General features: G+C 42.3%; 1 protein-coding gene across 5 annotated transcripts in view; it reads left to right on the top strand.

The window, feature by feature from the left end:
* Window positions 1-13,010, top strand: part of ano1b (anoctamin 1, calcium activated chloride channel b) — an 87,257-nt gene that overhangs the window by 55,740 nt on the left and 18,507 nt on the right. For 4 of the 5 annotated variants that reach the window (XM_028430657.1, XM_028430658.1, XM_028430656.1 and 1 more), the window contains 2 exons: window positions 5,598-5,750; window positions 5,843-5,895. In XM_028430657.1, the coding sequence (XP_028286458.1) occupies window positions 5,598-5,750; window positions 5,843-5,895 (206 nt within the window). Of the gene's footprint in view, window positions 1-5,597; window positions 5,751-5,842; window positions 5,896-10,940; window positions 11,218-13,010 lie in introns of those variants that run through there. The other variant, XM_028430660.1, reaches the window with a different exon arrangement.

Raw genomic sequence — 13,010 nt, 5'->3', positions numbered from 1 at the left:
CAGAAACAAACGGGTGACGTCACGGAGGCTCTGTCCATAGTTTTTACTGTCAATGTTTGCAACGCATCTTTGTGTTCCCTGCTTATAACGGGAATGGCTAATTTTTCAAAATAATGATCAATTTCCTTAATATCTTCTGTCATTTCGGATGTATATAGCTTTGAATAGAAGTCTTCGAATTTGTTATTAATTTCCAATTGATCCTTTGTTACTTCTCCTAAGCTTGCGTATTTCAGCTATTAATCTAGATGATTCATTTACTTTTATATAACAAGACAACTGTTTACCAATTTTTTCTCCATATTCATAGTACCTATGTTTAGATCGGTTTATTAAGTTTATCAGACATGAAAAGCAGGCTAAACTCAGTTTGCAGGGATATTCTTTTCCTAAATTGTTCTGGATTTGAGGAGAGAGCATTCTCCCGATCTAACTGTGCTATTTCTTCAGTTAATGTCCGCAGTTTATCTGTTGTTGTCTCTCTTACACTTTATTCAGATATGCCTTGTATAAGATTATTTCACCACGCACATAGGCCTTCAAAGCCTCCCATATTGTGTTTTTAGAAATGTTAGGCATGTCATTAATTTCCATGTAGAGTTTTATTTTGTCTCTTATGAATTCAACGTGGGTTTTATTAAGTAGTAAATTATTATCCAGTCGCCATGTCTTGGACACTCGTCTGATAGAAAATGTTAACTGTATTGTTACTGGTGTGTGATCAGAGAGCACCATGGCCTCATAGTCCAGGTGTTTCACCATATTAAGTAGTTTAGAGTCTATAAAAAAATAATCTATCCTGGAGTAAGAGTTATGCGGTTGAGAAAAAAAGGAATATTTCCGCAGATCAGGATTTAGGTGTCTCCAGAGGTCTACAGTAGTATTAGTTTTCAAAAAATGTTGATCTGGACAAAGGTTGATGTTTTTTAGATGATCGATCCATTACTGGGTCCATTACAAAGTTAAAGTCTCCGGCCAGTATCAGGCTATGAGTGTGAATACTTGGCAAAATACTAAGCACTGACCTAATAAATGACTCATCGTCATAATTTGGGGCATATATATTTGCTAATACAATTGGAATATCATAAAGTTTCCCCACTACCACAACATATCTCCCGTTTTTATCTGCATCTATGTTAGTCATGCTGAATGGAATAGCCTTATTTATTAACTGTAGAGTAGGTGTAAGCATCCTTTATAGTGAAAGGTGGGGGAGGGGAATTTATATATAAAAAAAAACAAAACACACACACAAAACGCAAAACAAATACAAAAAAGCACAGATAGACGCAATACAAACATTTCACTGCTGCTAACTTGGAACAGTTCTCCACTAAACCTAACTGCCCCACCCCCCACTGACCTCTGAACCCGCCGTGAGGGCAAAAGCTAAAAAGAAACAGCTCCCTTGTCTTTCTCGTATACGACAACACCAACCTATATCTATATAATCTATATAAAAAAACTTGTTGACATATTGCGCTCCTACGCGATTTGGATATTATTGTATATTGCTTTAGAACCAAAAATAAAATAAAAACACATTATAAATACCATCTCAGTCCAAAACTGCACAACATAAGTGGGGTGTAACAGGTAAAGGCAGGATACTGTACTCAGTTTATACTCTAGAACTCACATATTGTAACAAACATACAAACTAAGCATCCTAGTAAACAAAAATTATTTGCCTGCATCTATGTTGCTTTTTTGTAATTACCCTTTACTCCGTGCTTAAACTCACCAGAAATCCTCTAACCTGAGATGTCCTGAGATTCTAAACCAGACAGCTTTCACTGTTAGGTCTCTTTGGTAACAGTTTGCTTGTAAAAGGCCTCAGCAGCCTGTGGAGAATTGGAGTGTCTGCTCCTGTCCACAGTAATGAAGAGCCTGGCTGGGTAGTACAGGCTGTAACTGATGCCGGCCTCTCGTAGTTTCTTCTTCAGTGGGGTGTATGCAGCTCTCAGACGGCTCACCTCTGGGCTCATGTCCGGGAAGATGTGCACTGGAACTCCTTGAAATATGAGTTTGCTCTTCGTTTTGCTAGTGTCCAATGTTTGTCTTTGTAGTAATGCAGACGAACTATTACGGTTCTTGGTCGTTGGCTGTCACTGGTCGGCCTCGGAGCTAGCGAGTGGTGGGCTCGATCAATCATCACGGGGGAGCTGAAATGCTCAGCCCTTAGCACAGCAGGAAAAAAAGTTTTCGAGAAACTTGAACAGATTTTCTCCCTCCGCTCCTTCCTTTAATCCCACTATACGCAAGTTCTGTGTTCGGCTCCTATTCTCAAGGTCCATATATTTATCCATTAGTCTCCTGTGCTCCTTTAATGTTTGCTGTTGTGCATCTTCCAGCTTAGCCAGTCTCTCCAACGCTCCATCCAGGCTCTCTCCCATCTCAGTGGTTTTAGCTTCAGCTTCAGAGTGTGCTGAGCATAGCCATGCTAGCTCGCCAGCTACCTCGTCATGCATGGCTCGAATGTCTGCTTTCACTTCCTCTCGGAGCGAAGTAATAGTAGTCATCATATCTTTGTACGTTGCCCCAATGTCTGTTTTTATCTGGGCCAGCATCACTTCCCTAAACAATTGCAATTCTTCTCTTAAAATTGGCAAGGAAACAATGGGACACTCTGTTGTAGCTATCTCTCTACCATCTGGGCTCTCAGCCATTCTTTTGTTGTTCTGCGTCGCGAAAGCAATCGTTGTCTGAGTTTGTGGCACTTCTCTTTTTTGGAAGTTTTCTACATGTCATTATCTTCTTTCCGTCTGGTTTTATTCTATGAAACGGTTCATGCAGCAATGTTAGTAACAGATATTATCGGAGCAACTTCACCACACGTCTACTCCATGTGGCGTCAAACCGGAAGTCCCTACCGTATTTTATATTTCTAACCTGTTTTTTTGAGTATACATGGAGCATCTGAACAGATTGATATGCTAATGTGAGGATACACTCATAGCACCACCTACTGGCAGTATGAATTGTGTTCAGGCTGATTTTGCATGTTCCACACCTCACACCCTGTCCCCGTTTGACCTACAGACATGTAACTCATTACATATATGTATCACTTAGACAAGGAAAAAAGTCTCTTGGAGGTATCCTCTAAAACGCACAGGAAGTCCGCCATTTTGAAAAAAACCATGCCATTTTGCATTTTTCACTCCCTGCACTTTTGCAAACTCCTCCTAGGGGAATTCCCCGATTGGGCTGAAATTCTGTGTGCTTGCCCTCAAGGGGTTGGGGACCAAAAGTTATAAAAAACGCAGCACTTCGTCATACGGTCTGGCTGTGGCGCCACCACGAATTTCACCCTTCGCCAACGCACAGGAAATTGATGTTTTATGGCTGTATCTCCCTCATACTTCATCCTATGTGGATGAAACTTTACAGTCATGCTGAACCTGTCTTTTGTATATGTGTGAATTGGTGTACTCTTCTGCCCTGCAGCAAACAAAATGGCACTGGCAACCACAGACTCATAAAAAATCCTCAGCATAGTCCAACAGATGTTAAAGGACTGGAGCCTCCTCAGAAAATAGAGGCGGCTCTGGCCCTTCTTGTAGAGGGCTTCAGTGTGGATGGAAACTGGAGCCACGTGTGTCTTGGTACTCCTCAGGTCCAAGACACACGCGGCTCCAGTTTTCTGACCCTACTACAAAACTTTTCACGCCTCGCATACTTCATCCAATTGAACTGAAATTCTCTGTGTCCACTCAGGACACCATAGGGAATAGACGCATTCCAAAACTCTTTCAAAAGTATTACGGTGTGGCCTCAAAGTTGACTATTTGCCATTACAAAGGAACTCGCTGTATTTTTTGCCCTAATGCATAGCCCCTCTGGCACTATTAAAATTATACACATATGTTTAGACACATATGTGTCACCTCCAGATGCACAAAACAGTCTCTTAGACCCCTTGCCTTGCCTTTTGAGGCCATTTTTTGGTGATTTTTGACCCTGCTACAAAACTTTTCATGCCTCACATACTTCATCCAATTGAGCTGAAATTCACTGTGTTTACTCAGGACACCATAGGGAATAGATGCATTCCAAAAGTCTTTCATATGTGTTACGGTGTGGCGGGGGCATGGCCTCAAAGTTGACCATTCACCATTACAAAGGAACTCACTCTATTTTCTGCAGTACCACCAACATACTTCATGCAATGTGGACAAAATCTTACAGTACTGCTATGGACCCGAGTCTGAACAAATATATATGCTAATAGGATAATACGGTCATAGCACCACCTACTGGCAACAGGAACTGTCTCTTGTAAACATGTGTTTGTTGTACTTCTCTGGAAATGAGAGGAAAGGAGAGCATCGGGTGTTTGCTGGTTCTGCAGAAGACCAGGAAAAGCCTCGGCAGGGTCAAGGCGGAGCACGCAGCAGGAACAGGAACAGACAGGCCAAGCTGGCAGAGACAAAGACATCAGGCCACTAGCCAGCACAGGAACACATGTGGAAGAGAGTCCAGATGGCTCCGCAGAACACGAGGGGATAAGGAGGTGGAGACTGCAGCTGAAACAGGAACTGGCAACAAGTTTAGCTGGTGATGGCGAAGGCGGCGAACCACCAGCTGACACTGGAAAAAACAGGGAAGGCTCTACAGGCGAGAGAAGCTCAGGACCCCCAGCTGGCATGATGAGGAGAGACCAGCTGGCATTTAAAATCAATTCTGTACTTCACAAGGAGTCAGTACACCCTAGGACAACTACAGCTAGAGAATATGACTTTAGACAGATATTGACATTTGGCTTCTTTGACAGCATTATGGTAATCAGAGAGACTGTCCCTCAGAATACCCAGTGAAATGTGTAGCTTGTCTTTCTTCCACCTGCCTGCTTGTCTGCAGCATTACTTAAGGGCACTGCTGGTGTCATTAAACAGGGGGTCTAGTTTGGGTTTGGTGGATATGCTCCTAAAAACGGGACAATGGAGTCCAGAATCCCTGAGCAGGTACAGTGAAAGTTGAAGATGAAGTCCTCTGGGCACAGGGGAGAAGCCAGTTAATTCTGAGATCCCTCAGGACAACATTTGCCGCCTCATCAGGAGCATGCCCATATGGAGGTCATACAGGCATGTGGAGTCCACACACACTACTGAGCCTCATTTTGACTTGTCTTGAGGAATTTCCACTCAAGTTGGGTCAGCCTGTAATGTGATTTTCCACTTTCATTTTGAGTATAGTTCCAAATCCAGACCTCCATGGGATAATAATTTTGATTTACATTAATCATTTTTTTTTCCACTAGATCTAGGATGTGTTATTTTAGTGTTACCTTCACGTTTGAGATATTATACTTGAGACACATTATATGACATATTATATTGATTTAACATGTTGGTGTACAGAGGAATATAATAAAGTGATGGTCATGATTTTAACCTTAGATGTTCCTCAGATATTCTGACATTAAAATACCATTGGGAGATCAAAGCCATTTATGGATTTAAAGATGCCTCTAGGATTTATATATATATATATATATATATATATATATATATATATATATATATATATATATATATATATATATATATATATATATAATTTTCTGTTACCTTCTGTTCCTCTGTGTCCAGTCATCCAGTTTGGGTTTGTCACACTGTTCGTGGCATCCTTCCCCTTGGCTCCACTCTTTGCTCTCTTAAACAACATCATTGAAATACGACTCGATGCCAAAAAGTTTGTGACAGAGCTAAGAAGACCTGTAGCAGCAAGAGCAAAAGACATTGGTAAGTTCTATCTCTTCTTCGCAGTCAATAAGTTGCAACAGGAAAACAATAGAAAAAACAAATGTGTCTTAAACCCCATTCTATGTTTACAGGTATTTGGTACAACATACTAAGAGGGGTAGCAAAGGTGGCTGTCATCATTAATGTAAGTACATACTGTAACACAGTGGTGAAGGAAGTACTGAAGCTTGGTACTTAAGTAAAAGTACAAATAACCAGCAAAATATATACTTAATATATTATAAGCTATAATATATATAGCTTATAATATATATATAATATATTATAATATATATAATATATAATATATTATACTTATATAATTATAAGCTGCTATAACTTAAACTATTCCTGGACTGTTTACATTATGCCAACCGCACTGTCTTGCACCATTGCATCTTTTGCACTCTCATACCAGTCTCAATAAGCTGTTATAAGTTAAACCATTCCTGTTTATATTATGCCAACTGCACTGTCTTGCACTATACATCTTTTGCACTCTTACTGCTTTGTGCCTTCATTATGTGCCTTGTATTTTGTGTGTGCCTCATTGTAGGTACATTTTTTACACTTTATATTTAACTTTAGTTTTTAGTTACATGTTATATGTTGCGGAGTGAAGAGTAACGCAATTTCGATTCTCTGTATGTCCAGCACATATAGCAGAGTTGACAATAAAGCTGACTTTGACTTTGACTTAAGTAAAAGTAGAAGTGCTACATCAACAATCCTACTTAAGTAAAAGTCTTAAGTACTTACTTTAAAATGTACTTAAAGTATTAAAAGTAAAAGTACTCATGCACACATTTACATTTTCAGTACAGACATGTGAAATGTACCCAGAACCAGCTATGGACAAGTCTGTGTGCCATGAGGCAGGCTGTGGGCATCAAGTGAACAGAGAGGCTAGTAATAAAACAGGCAGTCACCATTTTTACTGTGCAAGTATTCCTGCTTTAGCTTAATGTTCTGATTAATCTTAATCAGAAGATTAATCAGACATTAATGGATGGATTTGTGTCACTCCAGCAGCACAGTCCAGCACAGTTGTATGAACACAACTCTATTCATAAATGTACTTGTAACTACAGACATTATAACAATTTGTAGTCAGAGCCGTCGCAACACGGTAGGCAAACCAGGCAATTGCCTAGGGCCCCGAGCATGAGAGGGGCCCTAAGACGGTCGGTCAGTTAGCCGCACCATTCAACTACAGCTGTTTTGGCCCAGCGCATTGACACATTCAGACCCCCCCCCCACGGGGCCTTGTGACAGCACTGCTGGAAGCAGAGAGGAGCGGCACGTTCAAAATAAAGGAGGAAGCACACACACTGCAGGCTGCAAGGAAAGACGGCAAAAGAAAGAAAGAAAGAAGAAGAAAGAAGACGCAAAACGGCAGAGAGGTAAGAGTCTATGACACAACTGAGCCTCATCTTACTCCACCACTCTTTGTCTTTTTTCACATTGTATCACAAAACACTTTTAGAGACGCAGCGCTTCATGTCACTACAGCCTCCTTCATACTGCAGCCTGAATGTTCACTGTGAGTCGCTCTGCGTACAAACGTCTGCTAAAGGAGTTACAAATGTCAATATAATGACATGATATAAAACGTAAATGTATATAAAAACGTAAATGAAGCTGTAAAGTAGCATGTGTGTAGCTGCTATGCTAATGCTACTTTAGCTTGTTTTGTCTCGTTCGCAGGTGCTGCTGTTACAACTTACTGTTAGAGTTAATGACCTCTAAACCACAGCAGGAAAAACTAATGTATATATTTAGTCTATTTAGTGTTTATTAATGCTCAGGTGTTTCTCTGTAAATGACAAGCTAGTTAATTATTGTCATATAGTTGTGTTATTTTATGGCTTTTTTAAATTATGTTTTTCATCAGGTGCTGTGCTTAAACACCTCTCTGTCTCCTCATGAAGATGCCACAACCTCCACAGATGAAGGTATGTGCATTATGAATAATCTGGATTATTTACAGTGTTAATTGTCAGGCTGATCATTATGGTCGTATACCACAGAGGTCATGTGGAGCCCTGTGAGGAAACTCCAGAGGACGTCCCAGCAGCAGTCCAACACCTGAGAGCCTCCACTCCTTCCTCTACTCCTCCAGCACCTGACTTGGTAACAAAGGAAGGTTCCAAGGTGTCCAGTTCTCACTGATGATCCTGTAATGTGGACAAACTTAATAATACAATACTAGTCATCATATCTTGTGCTGTTAGTGGTGGCAAAATATATACTCAAGTAAAAGTAGATGTGCTACATCAATGATCCTACTTAACCAAAGTCTTAAGTACTTATTTTTATTTTCCAAGAGTTTAAATTGAGGCAACTGAACTCAAGGATAGTTTTTTTTTAACTTGGGGGATACATAAAAAATACATGAAAAGTACAGTAACAAAGTACAACTACTTAGTTACTTTCCACCACTGTGGACAGTCTTCAGAGAGTACATATTTCTATGATATATTTTGATTGTGTTGTACAGGTTTTTTATGTTTCCTTAAGATAATATTTTCATATGTGTGTTCACACATTATTTAAATAAAAAGGTTGCTTATATAATCATCACTGTAAATGTCTTTGTGTTTGGGGCGGCATTTCTATAGAATCTTGTAGCCCGTAGGGCCCCAGTGTTACCTTCTTGCCTAGGGCCCCTATAGTGTCAAGCAACGGCTCTGTTTGTAGTGGAGTAGAAAGTACAGATAATAGCTGCAAAATGTAATGAAGTAACAGTATGCACTATTATTTATTTATGTATTTATACTTAAGTGAAGTATAAATACATAAAAATTTACTTAAGTACAGTAACAAAGTAAAAATGCTTAGCTACATTCCACCACTGACTGTACATGAATACATCATTTGTGCTAAGCTTACCGTCTTTTTCTTTTTTCCTGAGATAGTTCTGTCATAGCTACACTTGTGTTTTGTGTGCTGTATAATGAACCCCTGACTAAATAGATGCATACCAGATACTCTGCATAGTGCAGAATGCTGTGGTAGCTGTTCTGACTCAGGGTGCCTCTTAAGGCTGTTCCATACTCCGCGAGAACAGAGAACTCGCTCCACGGGTGGTAAGAGATAAATAAAAAGTTATTTTCGGCACGGACTTACCATACATACTAGACGTGTGTGTGCAGAACTCCTCATACGGCCCGCCCACTGCAGCGCACGTCACACACCAAATTGGAACATCACATCACATCACATCACCCACCTCCAGTGTTTGCGAACAGAGGAAGGTACAGCCGCTGACGTTATGGATTTTGCAGATTTGTTAAGGGAGATGGACGAGGAGGCGAACATGCCTAAAGAGGAAGAAGAAGAAGAGGAGTTGTTGCTGCTATTCACGGAGATTGCGAGAAAAAGGCAACGTAGATGGCACGTCCGGCCACTCAATGCAACGAGAATCGAGCAGGGAGAGTACAGAGTCCTGGTGCAACAGATGCGGGAGATGGATGACGAGAGGCACTTTAGCTATTTCAGGATGTCGGCCGGACATTTTGACAACCTTGTCCGTCGGATCACGCCGTTCATCCAGCATGCACCCACACACAGCATGCCCATCTCTATCCAGGAGAGACTGGCAGTCACACTGCGCATATTAGCTTCTGGGAGCTCACAGGCCAGCGTCGCCGCCAGCTACAAATTGGGACTGACAATAGTTTGTAATATTGTTTCCGAAGTGACCAAGGTCATCTGGCTTGCCCTGCAGAACGAGTTTGTGGCTTTTCCATCACCGGCACAGATGGCCGACATAGCTGTGGACTTTTGGAGGCTGTGGAATTTTCCTAATTGTGTTGGGGCTATAGAGGGAAACGCGTGAAAATCTAAGCACCACCAAGAGCAGGAAGTGACTACTTTAATTACAAAGGTCAGCACTCCATTGTTTTGTTGGCTGTGTGTGATGCGCGATATAGATTTACCATGGTCGACGTGGGTGCCTATGGCAAAGAGAGCGATGGAGGAGTTTTTGATCAGAGCAACTTTGGGTCCGCTCTCAAGAATGGCCAGCTTCCTTTACCACCACCTGCTTGTCTTCCCGGCATGACCATCAAGACTCCACATGTGTTTGTGGGAGATGCTGCATTCCCCCTGCTGCTTGTGAACCTCTCGCGACCCTTTCCAGGTATGTGTCTCTCTATGCAGTAAATGAAACGTGATAGTAACGGTAAACAATAATCGCTGATAATAATCTTTGTGTATCTGCTTAGATCGCAACCTCACGATGAAGGAGCACATCTACAATTACCGCCACTGCTGTTCCTGGTGAGTTATTGAAAACGCATTTGGCATCCTGGCAGCAAGATGGAGAATACTTGGTCGGCCAATGGAGTGCCAGCCTGATAAGTCCGGGGATATTGTCAAGGCCAACTACCTTGCCTGTACAGACACAGCAAATGCTCCAGCAGTGAGATACCTCCCGGCAAACATTGCCGACTCGACTTCTGCTAATGGGGAGATGCTGCGGGGAGAGTGGAGGAGACAGGTGGAAGCAGACTGCAATCTCCAGGACACAGGGAGACTGTCAGGAGCCAGAGCATCCCGGGCAGCCCAAACTATAAGGAAAGACTTTACTGAGTTTTTTAACACACCACAAGGACTTGTGCCATGGCAAGAGGGCATTATACAGAGAGGGTGCCTGCAACAGCATGAGATGTCCAGTGATCAAAAGTAACAACAGCAAAGATTCACCGTTTGTGCCTGCAATACTTCAAACTGTCCGGTGATGTTGTGAAAATGTGACATTAAAACTAACAATAGCAAAGATTCACTGTTTGTGCTAATGTTTATGACCACATTTGCACATCTACTGTGTTCCAATGTTGCTAATCATGCAAATTGTGTAGCCTACAGACGTTGTTAACGAGCCTATTATGCCCGGGTATGTAGGAGTATAAAGTGCCCATATAGACTGATAATAGACAGTCACTATCTGGTATGTGTGAATGGCTGTCTGGAGTTATTGGTGACAAATCACCCTGACTAGCCTTTCTTTCTTTAATTGCTCATCATGCAAAACCAGTATGGTCTTATAAAATGCAAAGATGCACTTTGGTTGGCAACATGAAGCACATATCTGCCACAGGGGTCCGTCAACTGCTGTGTGGTGTCACTTCTCATCTGTCCCGCCTGCAGCATCACTTCTTCCCGTTCTGCCCTTCTTTTATCCAGGATTGCAAGAGCACCTTCAAAATCCAGACACGACTGGTTGACTCGCTTCCTCCCTGTTGGCCATGGAGATGGTGGAGCTGCGGGCAGAGGAATTGTGTGTTCATGCAGTGGAGTGGATGCCACAGGCGGCGCAGCATTCAGTACTGTGTACTCCAACTCTGATATGCTGCTTGCGTCTGTGGTGCATGATCCCCCCCTTCCGAGTCCGCTACAAATTCCTGAGAAGCAAATTAATAAAACCGGTGTTACAGACTTCAGCTACCAGACAGAGTCATGTCACCTTCAGAAGTTTTCTGATGACTCTGCCATAGTGGGTTGTATCAGCAAAGGTGGAGAGTCTGAGTACAGGACTGTGGTTGACAACTTTGTTACATGGTGCGAGCAGAACCATCTGCTGCTCAATGTGGCAAAGACCAGGGAGCTGGTTGTGGACCTGAGGAGGACCAAGACACTCGCGGCTCCAGTTTCCATCGGTGGGCAGAGTGTGGACATTGTGGAGGATTACAAATACCTGGGAGTGGTGTTGGACAATAAACTGGACTGGACTAAAAATACTGAAGCCCTCTAAAAGAAGGGCTCCGGTCTTTTAACATCTGTCGGACTATGCTGAGGATTTTTTATGAGTCTGTGGTTGCCAGTGCCATTTTGTTTGCTGTTGTGTGCTGGGGCAGCAGACTGAAAGCAGCGGACACAAACAGACTCAACAAACTGATCAGAAGGGCCGGGGATGTGGTGGGGGTGGAGCTGGACTCCATGACAGCAGTGTCAGACAGAAGGATGCTGTCTAAACTGCAGGGGATCCTGGAGAACAGCTTCCATCCTCTACACCACGTGCTGCTGAAGTGCAGGAGTACGTTTAGTGCCAGACTGATCCCTCCTAAATGCACCACTGAGCGCCACAGGAGGTCCTTCCTTCCTGTGGCCATCAAACTGTACAACACCTCCCTCATCAGATCAGAACACACTGTCTTGTAATCTTATCCATATTGGATTTATTCAGACAAGATTTTACTGCACATGGTACAAGTTGTATTATATATGACTTTAGTCTTCACTTGCCAGGATTTGACTTGAATGTACATTAATGTTTAGAATTTATTAGGTTTTTATCTTATATTTTTTATTTTTTGCGCTCACTACTTTACCTTATTTGTATTTCTGTCTTTTTTGAGTATACATGGAGCACCTGGAACGAAAACAATTTCCCCCCGGGGATCAATAAAGTATTTCTGATTCTGATTCTGATTCTGACAACCCAAGACACACAACTGATGATTTTGACATCACTCACATGTTTAAAAGTACTGCTTACCTTGTGTTGTGTATCTAGGTCCATGTTGATTGTTGTTTCCCGGTGTTTTACGTGAGGGTCGAGCCACTGTATAGTGCAGGGAATTTCTTGCCGCCGGGATCACCACTTTTATTATTCTGCACACAACGTTTTGCCTTTGCAAATTTGTCACGCAGGTAGCGCCACCTTTTGCGAAACACACTCTCTTCTGTGCAAAATACCATTGATATCTCCTTCCAGGAGTTGTTGGCCATCAGCGTGTCCTTGTAAGTCCTCAGCGATGTATTGTAGAGATGTTCGTATCTCCTCACTGCCTCAGCAAGCTGCTCCTCAAAAACATCCATGGTTGAATTAATTAAGTCTGTTGAATCAGTGCTGTTTATACACCTACCTATATACCTGGAGAGGCTCTTGAGCTTCTCCACATTCATCACGCCCACAATAAATTCCGACCAGTCACAGCATGGTTGACGCACAGCCTTGAGAGAAAAAGTTCTGCCTGGGCCATGTGCACAAGAGTGCGGCACCACGGGCGGTCCGAGATAAAAAAATGACGTCATTTTGTGGGCGTAACGTCTGCAGGGGGGAGGGAGTTCTCTGTTCTTGCGGAGTCTGTATCCAGCAGAACAGCCCCAAATCATCATGCTGTCTCCCCTGTATTAGACAGTTAATGTTAGGAAGGATTCCTTAAAAATGTATCCCATCACAGAATACAGATTGCATACCCTAAAACGTAATTTGTAATATATTCCGTTACATTACTCAATCTTAGCAACTTT

This window comes from Parambassis ranga, chromosome 19 (genome assembly GCF_900634625.1).
Source record: "Parambassis ranga chromosome 19, fParRan2.1, whole genome shotgun sequence".
Taxonomy (NCBI): Eukaryota; Metazoa; Chordata; class Actinopteri; family Ambassidae; genus Parambassis; species Parambassis ranga.
The sequence above is the reverse complement of the archived record's forward strand: the minus strand, read 5'-3'. Positions and strand labels throughout refer to the sequence as shown.